Source organism: Trachurus japonicus, chromosome 19 (genome assembly GCF_045865225.1).
Source record: "Trachurus japonicus isolate A0001 chromosome 19, Traja_1.0".
NCBI lineage: Eukaryota > Metazoa > Chordata > Actinopteri > Carangiformes > Carangidae > Trachurus > Trachurus japonicus.
The window spans coordinates 7,901,526-7,921,622 of NC_140925.1; the positions used below are offsets into that span (position 1 = coordinate 7,901,526).

General features: G+C 41.3%; 1 protein-coding gene across 2 annotated transcripts in view; it reads right to left on the reverse strand.

Moving 5' to 3' along the window:
• adamts14 (ADAM metallopeptidase with thrombospondin type 1 motif, 14) overlaps positions 1–20,097 on the reverse strand; it is a 44,248-nt gene that overhangs the window by 16,414 nt on the left and 7,737 nt on the right. The window contains exons 3-7 of one of the 2 annotated variants that reach the window (XM_085760786.1): positions 15,281–15,437; positions 11,033–11,229; positions 5,808–5,891; positions 2,920–3,067; positions 452–557 (exon numbers count right to left, since the gene is read on the reverse strand). In XM_085760786.1, the coding sequence (XP_085616912.1) occupies positions 452–557; positions 2,920–3,067; positions 5,808–5,891; positions 11,033–11,229; positions 15,281–15,437 (692 nt within the window). Of the gene's footprint in view, positions 1–451; positions 558–2,910; positions 3,068–5,807; positions 5,892–11,032; positions 11,230–15,280; positions 15,438–20,097 lie in introns of both variants that reach the window. The other variant, XM_085760785.1, reaches the window with a different exon arrangement.

Genomic DNA, 20,097 nt, shown 5'->3' on the forward strand with positions numbered 1-20,097 from the left:
AACCTGAATATGTAGGAATTTGGGGAAATACAGTCTAGAAAGCGAATATCATTAGTGAGACTATGGCACTGTTAACAAAAACTCAACATTATAGGTATTATAAAAGCAGGTATACATAATAAAGGTTGAATTGAATTGGATTTAACGATACAGGTGTAACTATTAAAACAGACCGTGTACTCATTACCACATGTGGCATTGATACATGTACTTGGTCTGTTGTTTGTCCAACAACAACAGATTAGAATAAACTCATGTTGCCTGGCTGAGTACCTGCATGCCCACGCTGAGGCAACCAGATGCTTTGTTTTGTTGAGACAACAGGGACACGCTAAAGGACTCTGGCATTGATTAAAGACCTCAGTTACCATGCAAAACTATCGGCTTAATTGGATGCCGTTAAGATCCTACGAGACTCTGCCAGTCCTTTCATCATAACGTCATTACTTACACATGGCCGGTTTCATGAGCAACCACAAAGGCGGAGGAGAAGCCATCCTCATGGTTCAGAGTGCAGCTTCTCAGTGGGTGGCACATCCCCGTCACTGGAGCATAACCTGGGCAACAAAAAAGACCACACAGCCCCAATAATGAAGTACCACAATGAAGGTTGTGACATTCTCTTGCAATGCTGATGATCATGGTGGAAAGTTATCTCTCAATGTGACATTTTTGAACTCAAGACATCTACATGTGACGTCATGGCAGTCATTGTGAAGGTCTTAGTTCTATTTCTCTGGCGCATGGCAGGCTGCAGAGCTAGACTGACTCCAGAGTTCAGATAAGTACATTTTGAAAACAAGACGCTGCGTTGATTACTTGCTCTCTTTTAGTGATAAACCCATGTATCTATGTATGTGTTGGTTTTGATCTGATTTACTAGTCTGCATTTATCAAAATCCTAAAAAGATAATAAAAAAACGCCCTCAAGGTGAATTAGGTGTTAGCATCACTAACATAATGATGTTCAACATGAACAACAATGATGTTTGAATTAGGTTTACAATTAGATTTTGATGCCATTTAGTAATTCTAAAGCAGCCTCTGGCAAACCGAAGTCTTTCAAATTGACCTTTTGTCTGAATGAAAACACCTTTAAAGGTAATTTGCTTTATGAAAAAGTGCCAGAGTTATTGTAAGCCTACAGTATGTGGAGCCTAGAGCTCCTCTGTGACAGCTTGTATGATGAACATTTCCTTCCCCAAAGTCCCAAAGTAAACAGCAAAACTCTGCAAGTTCCCAGCAGACATAACAACATTTCAAACAGTTTCACCAGGACAACAACGCTTTTAAAGCAAAGCACAAACATTGAACATAACTCGATCAAGAGGTGTGCAGTGATTCAGCTTGGCGCGTTCAGTTTGGTTCAGAAGCACGCTCGTTCCAGCCTTCTTTTGGCGGGCTTTCACATAATTTTCATGCTTCCTGATCATCAGAAGACCTTTTTTTTGGCATGCAGGTAAAAAGCAGGAAATGCAGCAGACAGACAGCCGGTGATAAAGACACTAGTTAAGCATGTACAGTACATCAGGTTATTTTGGTGGTGCTGGCAAAAAAAAGAGAGAATGTCTGCACTGCAGCGAGTTATTACAGCAGAGTGTGATATGATTTTATGGAGGTCACTTTTTTTGATCCACATGGTTGATGGCTCTACGGCTGATGGGACGCACTCAGTGCTGCGAGACAGTGAAACATGAAAGCAATTGAAGAGCATGACCCTTTATCTTAGAGGCAGATAAAAGGACTTCAGGAGAATGCAGATTACATTCCCATGAAGAGGCCACTGGCAGCTTTTGCACATTTAAGCATAAAGGTTCAGCAGCAGCAGCAGCTGGACACAAAACTGTATTTCTCTATTGCTGACGTCATGAATGAGAACAGAGGTGGTCTCTGTGAAACACTGAACAAACTGCACAGGAAATAAAATCAGTGACAAGGATCGAAAACACTTAAAATCCATCACAGGAGTTGATGATAGCGCATTTGTAAATGTGGTGAACTCATCATCGCTTCCAGAGATTCATAAAGTTTTGCAGCTGCACCATAAACTGTGGAGATTTTCTGCCATATATCCCACGGCCCAATATCTGTATGTGAATATAGAATCTACCATCTGAAGGCTAAACTTTAGCAAGAGGGTGCAATGTCTGCTCTTGACCCTGAGTCCCGCATAGCACAATGCAAGGTGCCATAGAAACTGGGCTTGTTATGAACACAACACGGGCGCAGCTATGGCAACATCCGGAGGTGTGACAAGCAAACCAGGTAGCCCTGGGGTCCATCCTCTAAACATGACACGTGTGCTTTAAAAGTTAAAAATATACACAGGTCAATTCAAGAGACTGAGCTTGAGCACAGAGGATGTTTGTTCATTCTGGACCCAGTTTCTCTGACGGTTTTGGCTGCTCACTTCAAATTTTGTTTTGAAGGGCTGAAAAGAAGAAATACAGCATGAGACAAATGCTACACTGACAGAACAACATGTATGGTACAAAACTTCTCCTGATTACATACATGCATTATAAAGATTGAGAAATATCCATTGATTAGTCACAAGTGATGAAAAGTTCATACTGAACTAAAATACAACAGTTTGTGTATGTGAATAATAATCTAACACACATTTCTGGTTTTTCTCTACATGCCAAAAACCTTCTTCAAGCAATTTCATTCTCAATTTTTCATATCCAGGGTGGCATAAATGTCAAGTCAGCAAGGTTGTGGAAGGCTACTCAATTATTATTTTTTCACTAAGATCACAGTGGACAGAATTGGGTTCGTGACCTGCAGCTGCAGCCTCAACTTTCCATTGACCTTACCTGGACAAGACTTGAAGCCAACCCCTTTGTGAATGGGAAGCAGATATCAGCACTCAGTCTGCACAGGCCTCGATCGAGAAAAATACAGTACCTTGCATACCTGCGGGACCAAAATCTTGCCTTGTGAGGAAGATGGCGTGGTCGTGGTACTCAGCGTGCTCGGGGTCGCGGCGCTGCTGCGTGTTGGCCCACCTACACACCTGCTCCAGGCTGCGGGATGGGTTGCCACGCTCAATCAGGCTTATCGACTGCAAAGAGACAAGAAGCAAGGAGGACATGTGAATGGGTGAGGCATCACTCTTCTCTGCAGCCAGACCCCAAGAATCCTCTTTAGCTATCCCTTCTTAGGTTCTTGCAAAAACCTGGATCATATCTGGAGATCAGAGTTTTTCTTATTTAACATCTGGGGGTCACAGTTTGAAATATATCTGGATAACTGTATTCTATGATATTATGCACTGTAACCTTCGGTACAGGTGTGCACAGACTCGGTTTTGAAACTCATGGAGGGAGATTGCATTTAATTTCCATTGGAAACTGAAAATGGAATTGGAAGCCAAAAATAGAGACAGCATTCAAGTTACACCAATTTATTGGAGCAGTGAGGCCAAAATCCATATGTATGACTGGAGCCTCTTAGCCTCTGCTCCACAGTTCCTGTGATAGTTTTAGCGGCTTAGAAATACAGTTAGCATATATATGAATATAGTAATACAGAGAGTGCAAAAGCTTTTTTTTTTGTTTTAGACATAACTTCTGTACTTCTCCAAAACCAAGAGTGAGCTGAATATAATCTTAGAATAAATGACTTTTTCTTTATTAGTCAATAATTAACAGTCGTAATCATCACATTTATTTTACTCGTCACTTACATTAAGAATTTATTTTACGTTGATTATTTCCTAACATTACAGATTCATTATGGTGTCTAGTGGTTTACAGATGACAGACAGGCGGAGAGGCAGCAGCATTACGAGTGAAATATAGTCTTTGTTTCGCTTTGAAAGGCACTTATGGTCCTTCAAATAACAGAGAGTAAGCTTTGCAGTTCTCCTCTGCTCAGTTTGTCACCAAAAGTGTCAGATTTGCATTGTGAATACAAAAAACCTGCCACGTGTGTGTTCAAGTGTGTGTTCCCTCTAAAGCTGGCATGGGGTGTCACAGCTGAGCTACGATTACGGACAGATGATTTCCAAGTGGAAACTGTTCTGCCTGAAATAGCAAAACAAAAAAAAGTGGAAATGGAATTCTTCTTCTTCTTCCATGTTATAAAAACTAATCCAACTGGACAACAAAACTCAGTTGAGGATGAAATAGAGTGGTGATTGACAACAGCAACACTGCTCATACGCAGATGAGGCCAGGAGAGAAAGAAAGCGTCCAAGGGAACTGGCAAAACATTTGTCTGTCCTCTCTCCAGAATATGTGTGAGTGTGTGTATGTATGTGTGTCTGTGTGTGTGTGTGTTGCGAGCAGGTCTGGTGACACACTCAACATGTTTGAGCTCATCTAATTGGTGCTGTGTAAACACAATCTCTCTGCTTTGGCAACCAGACAGCAGGAGCCAAATGAAAAAGTCTCAAAGCAACATCAGTCAGTAATGTGTATTAAAAGGCACTTGAGGAAAGACGGACGCATGAGTGCAACAAGTAACGTAGTAGTGTTTGTCACCAAGTGTAGGATGTACAATTTGCAGCTAATGCGAAGAGCAAATTCATAAAGTCACACAATAAAGTGAAAAGGATGCAATGTTTTACCATGACAACAAATTACCTACAGTACTGCTGCGCATGAAGAATTGACAGAATGTCCCTTTAGAGGTCTTTGGTAATGCAGCTTATTGAAACAAGCAGCATCTATTTCTGAGTATATAATTATGGCAATTAAAGCCAGATGGGACTTTTTCAGGATGTCTGTGCTCTGCATTAGATATGATTTGTCTATTACATAAGTCTATTACCTGCTCTTCACACTGACATTTGTTTTTCAACATTATCTTTGGTCTGGTCGATTTTTTTTAAAATGGTGCTTCCAAAATTGCACTCGTCAATCAAACTAAGAGCACAGAACACAGTCTGCTAGAGGCAAAATCAAAACACTTTCTGCTAAGAGCCCTTTGCCAGCCAGGGGGCCCCACGGATGCATTTTAACTGAACTCTTCTTATGTCCTGATTCAGTCACAGAGACACCCCACGATTATGTGATGGCACTTAGCACTGCAACATCTACCAGCAATTTGAGAAATATTTTTTTCTGACAAAATTGTGTTTTTGTTTTTTTTATAATGGCACAATCATGCACATTGTAATGGACACAAGTCAGCAGGGACTTTTGAGTAATTAGACCCATGCATCGCAAAATGTCATTAATCTTTTCTTTTGTGCCTTAAATCTTTGTCATGCACATGCCCAGCTGTGAAAACCTGATAATGAATACATGAATACAAAGTTAAAAAATTCATTCTCAAGCTTTCTCCAAATGAAGCTCAGGATCCTCTAGTGTCTAATGCCAAGGCTCTTGTGTAAAAGACAATAAAACCAAGTCAACTGGAACCTAAATGCACCGAGTAAGTGCTACAGTAACTGCTACAGGTTAGATGAGAAGATGAATACCATTGGCATGAGCCTTTTCTAAACAGCAGCATTTATTTCAGTTGGATATTGGTTGTATTTTTATTGTATTTATATTTTTCATCATAAATGTCCCTGGCAACAGTTAGACCTTTTATTTTGAGGAGGTGGGGGGTTATTGGATCTTTCTTCAGGCTCTGACTCAGTCTATTGACGTCTTTCTCAATGGTTGATTGTGTGTCTGGTCAATCATCTAGGACTTTTTTTGTTGTATTTTTCTGTTCAGCAGTGATGGGCAATAGCAGCAGTCTAACAATGCACAGCAGGCTTCAGATCAGTAAATCAACAGTGGCAAACCCAGTGCTGGATCAAATACAGAACCTCATATAGATATACATCCATGTGTGACAAAGCTCACCTGGCGGTACCCGACCATTATCATGCGGACAAGGACAATGTTGATGTTGGTGCCCAAAGATTCATCGTGGTAGATTTCATCAACCTGAGGGGAAATGAACAGCATCTGTCAGTGATCTGAGAGATGAAAGGAGCACAGCACATTTAATGAAGGAGACAGTGAACGTCTCACAGTGTTGAGCTGGAAGGAAAAACGTCAGACATGTGTCTGTCCTTGAGGTAAGGCATTAATGTAAACAAACTGCAGCCAAAGTCTGTGGGAAGAAAAATGTGGTGTTTCAACTCCAGTCAAGAAAAGCACGAGGTCTTTGGGTTTATTTCTAACGTTCTAACTAACAATGTTCCAGGGGATACGGTACTCGGTAATAATGACCATTTATATGTAATGAGGTATTGAAAAATACTGAAAAAGCTTTTAAAAAAATTTAGTTCAGCTCACAGAGGAGGACACAACAGAGACAGTGGTGGTGGATACAGCTTTTTCCCCTCAAATGAGCGCCAAAGCCATTTAGGGATTTTCACTTGCTTGCAGCTTTTCAGATAAATGCTGTTTGTAGTTTATTTGTGAAGTCCAGTGTCCAAGCAGCAGCTTTCTATTTTTTTTCATCTAATAACAAGGTTGAAATCATGATGAAATATGTTGTTAAGACACTGGCAACCAGCCAATGAAACCAGTGTTGTTATGCAATGGGAACGAGGCCTGACCCAGAAATGTGTCGACTGCTATTTGGCTTTATAATAATGCTGTGGTATGTAGATGCTTAACCCAGGGCCAAGCTAGGATCCCATTCAAATCCCAAGTCCAATTCCCACTCGAGTGTGTTTTATTTTCATCAAATATTTGCTACACTTCAGCCCCATAAAGCAAATCAGCTGCTCCACTCTGCGACTGATAAGAAAGCTCAGATGGAAATAAGGGGTGAATATTATCTCCTTTGCCATAAATCAGCAGGTCATTTAGTCGGGACGTGTTGGTTATGGATTGCAATTAACAATGTGCCAAACAGAGCGGGCCGCTCTCGACTAGTAAACACAGTCATTTAGCTTCACAAACCACCCTCACATTTCTCCACATGACTTCTGAACTTGTTACTGAAAGGAAACATATGTTTTACAGCTGGCAATTTAAGGCATGTGGGTTTGTCGCTGTGTGTGTGTATGTGTATGTGTATGTGTGTGTGTGTGAGACTCATATTTAACTTGGCATGTCATCAAAGCAAATCATTTTTGTGCAGCATCTTTGTATAATTTATCATCATATTCATCTTTTCTGCAACATTTTATTTCCTTCATCCACTTAGGGTTTTATTAAAAGCTATTTCAGCTCAGTTTTTTCTGCAACTTCCTGCCCGGTTCAAACTATTTAACTATTAGAGGATCAGTTTACCCTGATTAATAAAAGGAAAAAAAAAATGTATTTTCTCACTTTAAGTGGAGGGAGCCTCTGGTCCCACAGGTTAAAGTCTCATTCATCATTTCTTACCTGACGCCTCACAAGTTGAATCCCAGCCAAAACTCTCATAGTGCAAAGAAAATGACAAATGCATCTGAAATATGCATTAGAAAACTTTAGGGAAGAAGTTAACCAAGGAGCATTTTGGCAAGAAAAGACCTAAAACCAAAGCCTGACAGTTCAGACACATGATCCATGTAGTACAAAGAATGGAGATGAGGGGAAACAGATAGCTGCCTGGCTCTCTCCCAGGCTACAAACAAACCTGCCAACCTGCCCCGTTAAACCTCACTAATCAATATGTTATATGACAACTTCACAACTTTAACCACATGTTTCAGGTTTCTTTTTTTATCACTTTTATTGTTTATCTCCTTCACCTCTGATCTTTTAAGTCCAAAATCTGAAGATTCGACCCATGAAAACTTATTAAATCCAGGTCATATGCAAAAGGGAACTTCATTCTTTCACTGAAGCAGCTATAACATTAACAATGGCTTCCCACTGAGGTTAATATCAACAGTCAATTCAAAAATGATTTCTACACATTCATTACTAGGGTTATTTTGTTTAAATGGGTTCCTTGATTTGCATCTATTATATAAAATTGGACAGTGGAAATTCAGTGTAGAGTTAGAAGCTGCATAGAAAGAATGATTGAATTCTGCATGCTTAATAATATTGTTATGAAATAAAATGAAAACTAATTAATGCTTTTGTTAGTCTCACTTTTCCCTTGATCTATCCCATCCTGTCAATAATATGCAAAGCTGATCTACCAGTCATTGATTAACTGGTGTGGATGAGAAGCCTGAGGTGAAGTCCAATGTTTTCATTAATGAGGCATCAGAGCCACCGAACAGCTGTGATGTTATTTCTGTCAGACTGCTTTAATCTCTCATGCTGCTGCTGCTGCTGATGAAAGAACATGTAAAGAGATCCCAAGAGTACCGCTGTGATGAAAATATATGAAAATAAGAATTCTGACATCAACATGAGTGCACACACCTGTAGGACTACAGCGGCGGCTGTAGACATGCATAAGGCCGAGGTAATAAACCCTATAGGTTGGTGCTTTGTTTTCTTGATTTAAGGTGAAGTGTTGGTGTTAAAGACCAGAAACCTCATGTGGTACAAAATGATGCACATGCAGAGTTCCAGTAGTGTTTCTTCTTTGTACATCCCAAGTGATGTGGAATTGATAAACAACATCTCGCTCCACCCACTCTCTGCCCTACATTTAATATGCTAATGGTAATAAATAAAAACACCGGGAAACACACAGGAAAAACACCAAGCCAAAAAGAGACACTTCAGTGAGCATCATTGTTGCTTACAGAGGTAGAGTCCTGAAAAACAATTTCTACACTTTTTAGTAACAACCGAAAAATAATGAATTGAGATTGTGAGGCAGACTGTTCATGCATTTGCTTCCTGACACTTACTCCACCAGAATTACTTGTCTTTATCCTCTTTCTCTTGATTGAAATAAGTACTAAAGTTTAAAGTAGCCTCGCCCAGCAGAGGCAGACTGGAGACTCTCTCTTGTTGTGACATCACAAAATTACAGAAGTCCTGACGGCTCGTTCTAATCCCATTTCTCTGTGGACCAAGCACTTTGCTACGTTCGCTCTACTCAAGCTTCATAATCAAAAAAAGAGTGGAAAAATCTAAAATATGAAAACTTTAATATGAACAAATGTCAAATCCCAAAAAGTCATCTTAAAACTCTTTCAGTATCTGTGAGCTCATAAGATACTGACACGTCCAGAAGGCTCAGCCATAGCAAACAAAATAACAGAGTGCTACCCCTTTGCTTAAACAGCCTCAAGTGTGTCAGTTAGCTTTCTCCAGGGGAAAAATTATGACCGTCTTGAACAAAAGCTCTGTCACCAAAGACAGGCAATCTTGGCTTAAGTCCAAATTTGCTCTGGGACGAAGGGCTACACCCAAGGCATTTGAGCAAATATTCTATTCACAGAAGCCTATTCAGGTCAATAAATGCTGCAAAAAGGCACTCGAGTGACCCCAAATTCTCCCAGATTTGTGAGGATCTCAAATTCCTAGACGGGCCCATACTGACCTATATACATGTTGGACCTGAGACAGAGAAGCTGTTGAAAAAATTAGGACAGCGTCAAAAAATAGCATCATAAAAGCTACATGGTGAGTTTTGTAAACACAGAAGTGAAATATTCAGGCTTCAGGACTCAGGTTTATGCATTGAACCTTCAAAAAGCTTCTGGGTGAGTCCTGCTGAGGGATGGGTTAACCCCACATATGCAGGGTAATTACAAAGCCAGGAGGAGCACACGGGGAGCTGGATTGGGACTGTTGTGGCTGAAAATGAGAGAAGCAGCTGTGGGCTACAGGCGCTAGGTGTCACTGGCTTGTGTACAGCATCACATTGATGTGGACAAAACCTGGTCGGCCGCTCAAACAACACGGCCATTGTGCGGCAGGCACCTCAGCCAGTCACCTTGGCTTCGCGCAGACAGGATGTTCAGTAATCAATCCCTCAGGGAGAGTTTCTCTAGGTGGTACTACACATTCTGCAGCCACGGAGCAGGGATTCAGAGGGATTTGAGTGGGCAGAGCTCTTTCAGACACAGCAAGCCTGTGGCTTACGACTGGAACTAAAGAGTTTTGACCCTCGTTTGTTTAAACTGCACCTTTCCTCCTGCGAGTTGCACATTTCTAGCCTCACATTTTACTCACCACAAAAGGAGACCATGTGGATATAACTTCACTTAATTTCACTTTATTGCTCATTCAGCTCGATCTCTAGGGACTTCCTCAAGTTCACCTCTCCTGCAAGTGGTCTGAAATACTCGTAAGTACTTATTGAGACCACAAGAGGCTGAGGACTTACAAATATACGAGCACGCGCTCACAGCCACTTCATAGAATAATATATAATCAGCCAAGGTCATTAAAAATCAGACATTTCTCCCTGTTGAAGACATTTGGGGATAGAATGTGAATGTAATATCCTAATTAAATAAACACATCATTCCATGTAAGCAGAGCTTGGCAGTGCGAGTGGACTTCTGGCACTGGTTTCCATGACTGCCCCGTACTGCTCCCAGTCAACTTTATAATTGGTCTAGTTCAGCTAATCAGACCACCAAGCAGGGTCCAAATGGTAACTGTTACAGAGTGAAACCAGCACCCTGTGAAAATCTGACTTGGGGATTTGGGGCCAGTAAGTAGATTAGGGTGGTAGGAGCTGGTGGAACCCTTAATGAATGAGCTGAGAGTTTCTTTTTTCCCCCCTCATCTCGGTGGTAATCCATAAACAGCTAAAGAAAGCGTGGTCTGGGGGGGAAGTGTGGCAAGGTCTGATGTCAGGGAGGACAAGGAGGCAAAAAATATCTCAACAGGTAAATAAAGACAGACGATGGACCAACTCAGCAGCAACAATATTAATATTAAAGGAGATTAATCTGCACCAGTGTTGAAAATCAATAAATTTTTCAAGCAAAAATGACACTTCAAGCGTCTAAATTCTTCATTTTTCCTGCTTTTCTTTGTATTATGTGTGTGTTACCTAAAAGTCTTTTGATTTTTGGACTCACCTTTGACTTTAGGAAGTTAAGTAGTACTTATGTATATACTGAATCCAATTTAAGGATAAATTATATTATTTTACGGACCAAATACTCTGCAGAGTGGTCAAGAATGAAAATAATAGATGACATGATTTCATATTGTAAATTCAGGCAGCAGAACTTTTTCAGCCAAAAATATCATACACACACACACACACTTACTATGTTCATGAGCGTCAGAACGTAATTTTGCACGTGCTCCTTGCCGTGGAAGCGCACCACCGAGTCGTCCACGGCCAGCAGCACCTCGATGTTGTAGTCGTCTTTCTTCACGTGCCTCCTCTTGCGCTCCGACTCCGACAGTTTATGCTCGACGAGATCCAGAGCCGCGGGGAGGTCCGCGATGCCGAAGTCTGTCACTGCAAAAATACGAGCAGCACATAAACAAGTCAATGAACAGACTGTGGGAACCTGATGCATGTATGATATTTCTTCTCTTGTTTCGGCTTCTGTGTAGTGATATATGTCAGTGTCGAACTCGACATAAAACACATTCAGTCTTTGAGTCTCAGGATGAGCAGGAGGAATCCTTTGGGATTACTGACTGGGCTGTGGACTCTATATTTTCTAAGCTACTCGATCTCTAGTCAAAACACTCCCCTCTGACTCATAAATCGTTGGACTGGAGAGTCCGAGGTCTATTTCCTCTCCGCTCCACATTCAACCAAACTATATGTGCATTCAGAGGACGGATCCCAACTGGGTTACACCAATTCCAGACACTACATTCGAGATGTTGGGTTTTTTTTTCCTTTCATCTATGGCTTTGTTTGTCTGATATGAAAACACAACACAACTGTGTGACTTTAGCCATGCCACAAACCTTGAGATCAAACATCATGTGGGATGAGACTTCAGAGAAAAATACAAAAAAAAGAAGACAATTGAATTGCTTAACATCACTAATGCAATAAATGGAAAGCCCTAGGAGAGAGAACCGCATGGCCAAAGCTGCAGAAGGACGATGCTTTAAAAATGTTTAGTCTGCACCTGGATCTGCATGAAAACACACACACAAGACCATTATGAGATAACATGCACCAATTATTTCCAGCAGACCAGATTTCTTGCAATTTTGTAATGTTCTGCGATTTAAACAACCAAACAAATAAACAGACCCATGCATAATCTCTTCAGCGGGGCTAATAATACACTCACATGTAATCGGGGGGGAAGTGTTGACAGGCACTGAACATGTCTGGCAGTAAATTGCTTTGTTCAAACATTTGTGGATGACAAAAGACCAGCACATTGCTGGAAGCTATGAATTATTGCAATCTTTTGTAAAGACCCTATTGATTCAGGCCTGCCAGATACAAATAGAGACATGAGAGATTATCTTGTGCATACCAGAAAATCCATTGGACAAGGCATTTTCAGAGGGAGAATGCATAAAAATCAAAACAAACATGAATGCAATCTTCTGTAAAACCCATTAGAGAAACTGGCTCCAGGTGAATCTTGTGAAAAACACTTTCTATATAAATGCAGATAAGAGCATCAATGTACAACATGTTGTCATGCAAAATCGTGACAACATAGACAAATTAGCAACAGCTACATGAGAGCAAATGTACTGTAACGGCAGAAACTGGACCGTTTTTAATAAGCAATAAAGAAAATGACAATAAAGCTGTTATTATGACCAGATATTCTTATATAATAACAATTAAAGTGTGGATATAGGGGGCGGTGTTTAGCTCAGTTGTGTTTAGGCTATAGTCCTCACTGCAGGCGGCCCCGGGGTGCGTGTGCGCCTATATAATGTGGCTCTTCGCAATACCACCGTAAGAAATTTGGCTCTTAGACCCTGGCTGGTTGGTCACCCCTGATATAGACTCTAAATGAGAGCAATGGAGCATTTCATTTATTTAACCCTAACCCTCATTCAAGTTTATCCTCTAAAACTGTTATCCAGGGTGGAAAAAGGGCAAATATTTGATTACACAACAAAAGAGTAAAACTGTAAAGAAAAAAAAAATCCTAACCTCCACACCAGTGAGGTGTGAGAGCAACACCAGACTCAGGCAGTGACTCACCTGCTGCAATATATTGTGTGTTATATTTCACAGGTACAGTAATGGAAAAAGGAAAAAAGGAAGCAATACTCAAAGCTCTTCACTAGATGGATGTAGGTCCGCCGTCTGACATCTGCATTACTGCATAGAAGTGGTGCATAATGGGTTTCACAAGGGTGGTAGAAAATTTTAAAAAATTATAAAAATGGTTGTGGAAAAATGTGAAGGACAGACTTTGAAAGAGAAATTGCTGCGCGGGATCTATATGAGCTCTACGGCTGTGAAGTAAAATGCAAATATCCATCCATCAGTTTTACAGTCACAGACAATGGGAAATGTGAGTGAATTATTGAGTATAGTGAAATCTTCCACCAGATGCTCGAGCCATTGTTGTAGCGAGGAGGGAACAGAGGAGGAATTCATGATGGAGTTTGGTCGTTTGACTGTGAAGGGAAGGTCACTCCCACCCTCCCCCCTCCCCGCTCCCTCCCCACCACTACCACTGAAGCCCAGCATTCCTCTCTTCACCAGGTGGTTTAGTGCACACTGCCTCATCTGCTCATGCACATGGAGCGCCGATAGGACCGAGTTAAAGGATCGCGCCGAACGCTGCAGGGTTAAGCGGTTTTACTGCTGCGTCTCTAAAGTTTTCATTCATTTCATTTCAGTGCATAAATCAGCGTGTGTTTTGGTCTGGGTTGTATTAAGCTTTGTTTTCACTGCACAAAGCACTGAGACGACAAAAAGCAACAGGTACGCAAATCAAAGTGTAAACAGCGGATATAATACAGGCCAACTGTCTGAGGTTGTAGCTCTTAAACCTGCTGCTTTGATTATGTTTTTTTTTTTACATATTTTTCATCCCGTGGGCTGCATAATGAGCTGTGATTACAACTAAATTGTACCACCTTCTAAAGCTGTACTGTGTTGACAAATAGACACAGCATCGTTTCAAGAAATATCTGCGTACACATGGATCCACTGAAAACGACTCAAACCGTTGTAGTACCGACATACGCCAGGCCTTTGTGGTGCGTGTGGCGCTGTAACGCTGCCACACATAAAGACTTAAAACAAAGATGAAGAGGAAAGTTTCCCCGCTGTATTAAAACTCCAAACATTATAAGTGGATTAAATGTTGACTGGAAGTTGTGTCAGTGCAAATATGACAATCGATGATGATTTAACGGGCACGAGGGAGCCGACAGTAGTCAGCTTTGTTGTTGTTGCATTAGGCTACGTCCATAGACTGCAACATCTAGCGGTGTGGCTCAGGATAAAGGTAGAGCGGTGGGGGGTAGGGTTGTGTCGATTGGCGATCCAATCGTCTATCGGCGATTGGAAGGACGATCGGCGATGTTTTGTTTTCTTGCCGATTTTACACACACACACACATACTCGCTACTTTTTTTATTTATTTACAGCCCGACGAGGTGTTCACTGATATGCCACAAATAAATTACGTCCGCCATGAATAGATTTTTCGGCTTTCGGCAACGCGATAGCGTTCCGTTCATTGATCATAGTGCTCTTTCACCATTATTAGCCCTCACACACACACACACACAGAAGCGCACATTCATGACAGCAGGGCACGGTAAAAGCGAAACTAAGCCGCCGCGCCCCCCCCCCCCCCCCCCCCCGGCGATAGATAGGTCTATCGGCGATCTCCTGGGAGGGCGATTGGGACGATCTGAGAATGTCAAAATCGCCCAACACTAGTGGGGGGTATGACATCATCGTTTCACAAAAGATCCGTTTTGGGCATCCGATAAAATACTTGTGCAGATCTGTATTACAGTATTTCAGATTCGGCGTAACTATATAAAAACACCTATAATGGAAGATGTCAGTTTTGTGTGATGTTGCTTTCATGATGCAAGTGCGAGTGTGACGTCATGACAGATTGAAGCTGTGGGCAGCGAAATAAAAACAAAGTGCAGAAAAATGCTAAAGTGGTCCGTAGGTTTCAGGGGAACTGCAGAGCCAGGCGTTAATTCTCTTAGTGTAGCATTTTCATCTGGTGTTGATATATTAAAAACATTTTGAAAAATGCAGCTTTAACAGCGGGAAAAAATGCATTTGAACGAGATTCTCTGCTGTGATGTGAAGTATAAATGAAAAAAAATGTAGAAATACTGACTTTTCTTAAATATTGTTGTGCCGTTTCATGTGAGACCAGAGGACAAATGTCTCTCCTGGTGGACAGGGAAGTTGTTCAGATATAAGTTCTTGGTGCTGTGAACCTCCCGTGCACCTTCTCATAAGCACTTATACTCTCACATGTAGGCCTACTCAGCCACAGTCAAAACACACACACACACACACACACACACACACACACACAGCGCTTTCTGTTTCCACTGACGTCACGCTCCCTCTCCTTGCCTACCTTCATTGTGGAGGTCCTCCCGCCGCTGGCCCGTCTCCCGCTTGATGGCTGACCTGCGGTAGACCACGTGGACACGCCCCTTCACTTCCACATCCTGCTGGCCCTTCTCGAGGGGCTCGATGAAAAACTCTCCACTATCAGTCCGGATCAGACCTGCCTGGAAAAAGAGGGCTTCAAATTAGTGCGCCCCTCCTCCTTCAAAAGGACGGTAATTCCACTGGAGCCAGTAATTATAGTGTGCCTGATCAATTGGAGGATTTGAAGAAGGGCTGGATGTGGGGAATGACGCAGGTAGACACAATTTGGGGCCCTTTCAGACCTTCACCAAGATTTATTGAGTGTCACCGTGATTTCACCCCGAACGAGATGATGAGTAGCAATGTCTCAATTCGGCCGTTTCCATCTGCTTTACGTCCTTTTTGATGGATTCAGCGTTCACCCTTCTGTCAGACACTCTAACAAGCTCTGATATGAAGCTGCGACGATCAAAGCCTTGTATTGAAGTTTGACATTTTTGCTCTGAATACCCTCATTCAAAACTCAATGTTCCTTTTAATGAACGGATCTAACTCTTTCATTAAGTGACTGTAAGATGACATTTACTACTGATTTGAGTAACTATAACAATTCAGCTTTTGCTTCAGTGGAAATATTATGAAACTCTGTCTTACCCACAGCAATTCACTAAATGTCTACAGACACACACAACAAACACTGCTGTTAACGTGTTTTTCTTTTCTTTTCTTTTCACTGGTGGCATAATAGCCTGTGGCTTGGCACTTAAAAACGTGTTCTTCTGAGACAAGAGACACATTAAGTAAAAGTGAGGCACACACTGACTGAACTGTGGTACAATCAGGGGTATAATGTGCAAACATTCAGTCTCTCTCTCTGTGTAAACATTTGCACACAACGATTTCCACATAGTAAACATCCACAGTGTTGAGGCGTCTGTCCTGGATACTTAATGTTTTGAATGAGTGTAATCAAGTCATACAGGTCAGTAGAATTTCTTCCCACACAAATAATTGGCATTTTCCACTTGTATATTTTCTGCAAATAGTCAAATTCCTGCATGTGATGCATACAGTATTTGTAGTCTGTGTATTAGTATTGACCTGAACCGGATGAGTGATGTTAATCATTTATAAATAATCATACTGAAGGTCTTTGGTTAGCGTGCAGTGTCACCTACCAGAAAAAAACCTGACTCACACTGACTATTTTAAAACAACAACACCAACAACAACGTGTCAACAACGTGAAAACAATGTGGCAAAGTGAAAGAGGAGCTTGTTCAGCTCATTGTTTAGCCGTACCGCCCACAACTCTCACTGTTTTAGTTCACACTCTATTACCATCATGCGGCCACAGCAGCTGCAGCAGAAAGAGGAAAGCCATGAAAACAGCTAAATAACACAGTTAGCAACTAGCTGGTGAACCTTTTAGCAGCTAAAGAGCCAGACAGGACAATGGCAGAGACCAAAATCACAGGTAAACCAAAGCAAATATTCAACCTTTGCACATAGATACTAAGTTGAAATAAACAACAATGTTGCTCTCTAAAAAAAAATGTTTGCGAACTCTAAAAGATGAGAATCCGTCAGAGTCGTTTCCGCTGCCCCCAAGTGGCCACATAAAATATATATTTTTGCACATGAAATCTTTTCCCTTCAGGTTACATAATTACTTAGTGAGTGAAGAATGCTGGAAGGTGATGTCCAACAAAATCTGATGATAAATGATATATACTGTATATCCTCAGCTCTCATTAGCCTTTGTAGAAAGTTTCTACCACTATCCATTAGTGAGAGCGCCTTCTTCCTGTAATCTAGATGATCCCACACTGGGAAAGGGGCAGCGTACGCCTCAAACAGATCACCAGTCTATCGCAAGGGTGACACATACACAGTCAGTCCATATAGGTGACAAGTCAAAAGGTGAGCAAAGATGTGGACACAAAGACAGACCACATTTACACACATTTACATTTGTGTCACCATCAAGTTTCTATTAGGCTTAATGAGCACAAACTGTGCTGTCTCAACACAAAGCACACTGCAAATGACATTTCTCATATCCCTGCTCCTCACTGAGAATATATATATATAAAAAAAATCTATCCAGCCTATCATTATGCTTATGAAGAAGGCACACCAACAAGATTTTGGCAAGTATGTGTGTATTTACAGCTGCAAAAAGAAATCTAAATACAGTGCAGCAAAGAGAACATTGTGCCTGAGAAAAAAAAGAAAGAAAGAAATCCTCAGCATGCCGTCGCCCTGGACTAACAACACAAGAGCCATGAACTTAAGGGTAGACATATGACAGTGAGGGCAAAGAGGAGTGAAAGAATCTGTCCAGCCCCTGACCAGGAAATGCCAAGTAAGACATGCTAGAATACTTCCTCTGTGTTCTCTTATTTCAGCAGTGGGTGGAAAGTGTCTGTCTGTGAGGGGAGAGAGCAGCAGCATCTGGAAGGGCCTACAGAGGAACCAAATGTAAACATATGTACGCGGCATGGTGAAGTCTGGGCTAGGCAAGGACATAGGTCTGCTGTCAGAGGTTGGAGAGAAGGAGATATGTTCATTTCTGTATTATAAAAGGCTTCATCCCACTTAAAACACATTTAGAATAAGTAGTAAAGACCTGAATTTGCATTTATGCTTGAAAATGAATGTTCGTGTATAGAACTGAAATAATCAATTCTTCAAATCAATTTACCATTTTTCATTCGTCAAGAAAAATGCCATGACATTTATTAATCCCCGCCTCTCAAAGATTTGCATATCTTTTCTTCTTTCTCTGTTTCACATTAGTGCAAATCTAAAATATTAGAGAGGTGAGCTGCTGGTCGGACAAAATTAGCATTTTGACTATTGATAAGACATGTAATTTTCTAGCTAAACGTAACAAAGGCATCATCATCATCTGCAAATCAATGGACCCATTTTACAGCCCTAAGTAACGTCTGCAGAGCTTCAACCTAGCAAATACCACCAATCAAACAGTTTTCATAGTTTCTATGTAGCCTAAGAGGCCAAACCCAGGGACGCAAAGAGTATCACTGCTGTTGAAGGTGACACACATGAGCGTATTGGTATTTTTAGCCGTGTTAGTGGCGTGACTACAGGGATGGTAATGTCGGTCGGGTGATCAGCTGATCCACCTCTGTGGTTCCTGACTGAAAATATCTCAACAACTATCAGATGGATTATCATAAGATTTTGTACACACATTTGAAGTTGCCTTGGGATGAACACTGGTGATCCCTTAACTTTCCTAATCTAACCCCAAATGTTCAAATGGGATTTATTTATACCAAAATACCAGAAAAACTAGTAACATTCACACGCCTCAGTTGTATTCTGAGTGAAGTGCAACTCTTACCATGCTAAAGTAATATTGTGAACAAGGTTAGCGTTGTACTGTACATGCTTAAGGCTACTGTAACGTGTTAACATTGCCGTTGTCATTGTTACCATTCTCACATAGCATTTAGCTCCAATCACCTCACAGAGCCAGTAGCATGGCTGTAGGCTCCTCTTATTAGCTCAACAGCTTTCCTCATTTGGATCATGACAGCTGGTCAGCGGGAGGAATCTCTTACTGTGTGATGTGAGTGTGCATGCAACTGCGATGATTATGACACATCAGCCCTCTGTGGAGTAGGCTACAACTTTCATATCAGCGTGAGGTTAACGCCAGCTTCTGCTGCCTGTGCTTGAAAACGCTCTAAGTCGAGACAGAAAAGCAAAAAAGCAAATAAAGCTAACCCTTAACCTCACCAGTGCACTAAATTCCACACATTGGTAAGAGCAACTTTGAAGGTGGATATTTACTGTATGTAATTTCAGGGAGACTTTCTGCTCTGCAAACTAGTAGTTGGGGTCTGTGACCTGTTCGGTGCAGCATAAACACGGTGGGAACAAACAAATGAGGTGACAGCTGGAAACCACCTCTCTGCAGTTAAGTCTGTCAAAATGAATATTTTATGCATGAATCGGCTCCAGGGTGTATGTTTGGTTTTAGAAGTAGGAATGTAATGAGGTAAACATAAACAAAACACAAACTGAGTGTGTGGGAGTTCAGCGCATATGTATTTAAATTAAATGAGCAAGCAAGAAGTTGGACCACCATTATTGTAATTTCTATAATGTTAATAGCCTGACAACAACTTTACGTGCTATATTCTTTATCTTAATCTTTTCATTAATATTATTTATAAACACCTCATACTTTGTGATTCTGACTCAGACTCCACACTTTTTTAACCCTGAGACCCTGAGATGTCTGCAGGTCATTACAGGATGCATCACCCCAACAACCTCCAGCAATAAGATATGACAGCTAATAAGCAGCCTACAAGACAAGACCCAGGGCAAAAAAAAGGACAGGAGAGCAATGGCCTGAACCACTTGCTGCTGCTCTCTCAGCTTTGAGTGCGTGGTGATAAATGAAGGTGTCTCAAATGACTCATGTCAACACGAATCCTCTCTCATCTGCATTGTTGCAGATGCAGTAAAGAACAATGTTCAAAGCACTTTTAGTGAGAAAATGAATTGGAAAATATAAAATAGCCAAGACATTCTTTCTCTTCACAACTCTACATGAATAGAGATACGTAAGCGGCAGACAAAAACAACGCCGCAGCGTACCAGTAGCATTAAGTTGTTGGGTTGCACATCAAACACGGTGGTCTATTTACATCATGTGCTGAGGTAATGTGACGGAGGTACATGATGGACAAACACAATCTAAAAATAGGAACAAGGGCCACAGGCCATGGATGCTTGAGCTGCAACGTGCAAGGAAAT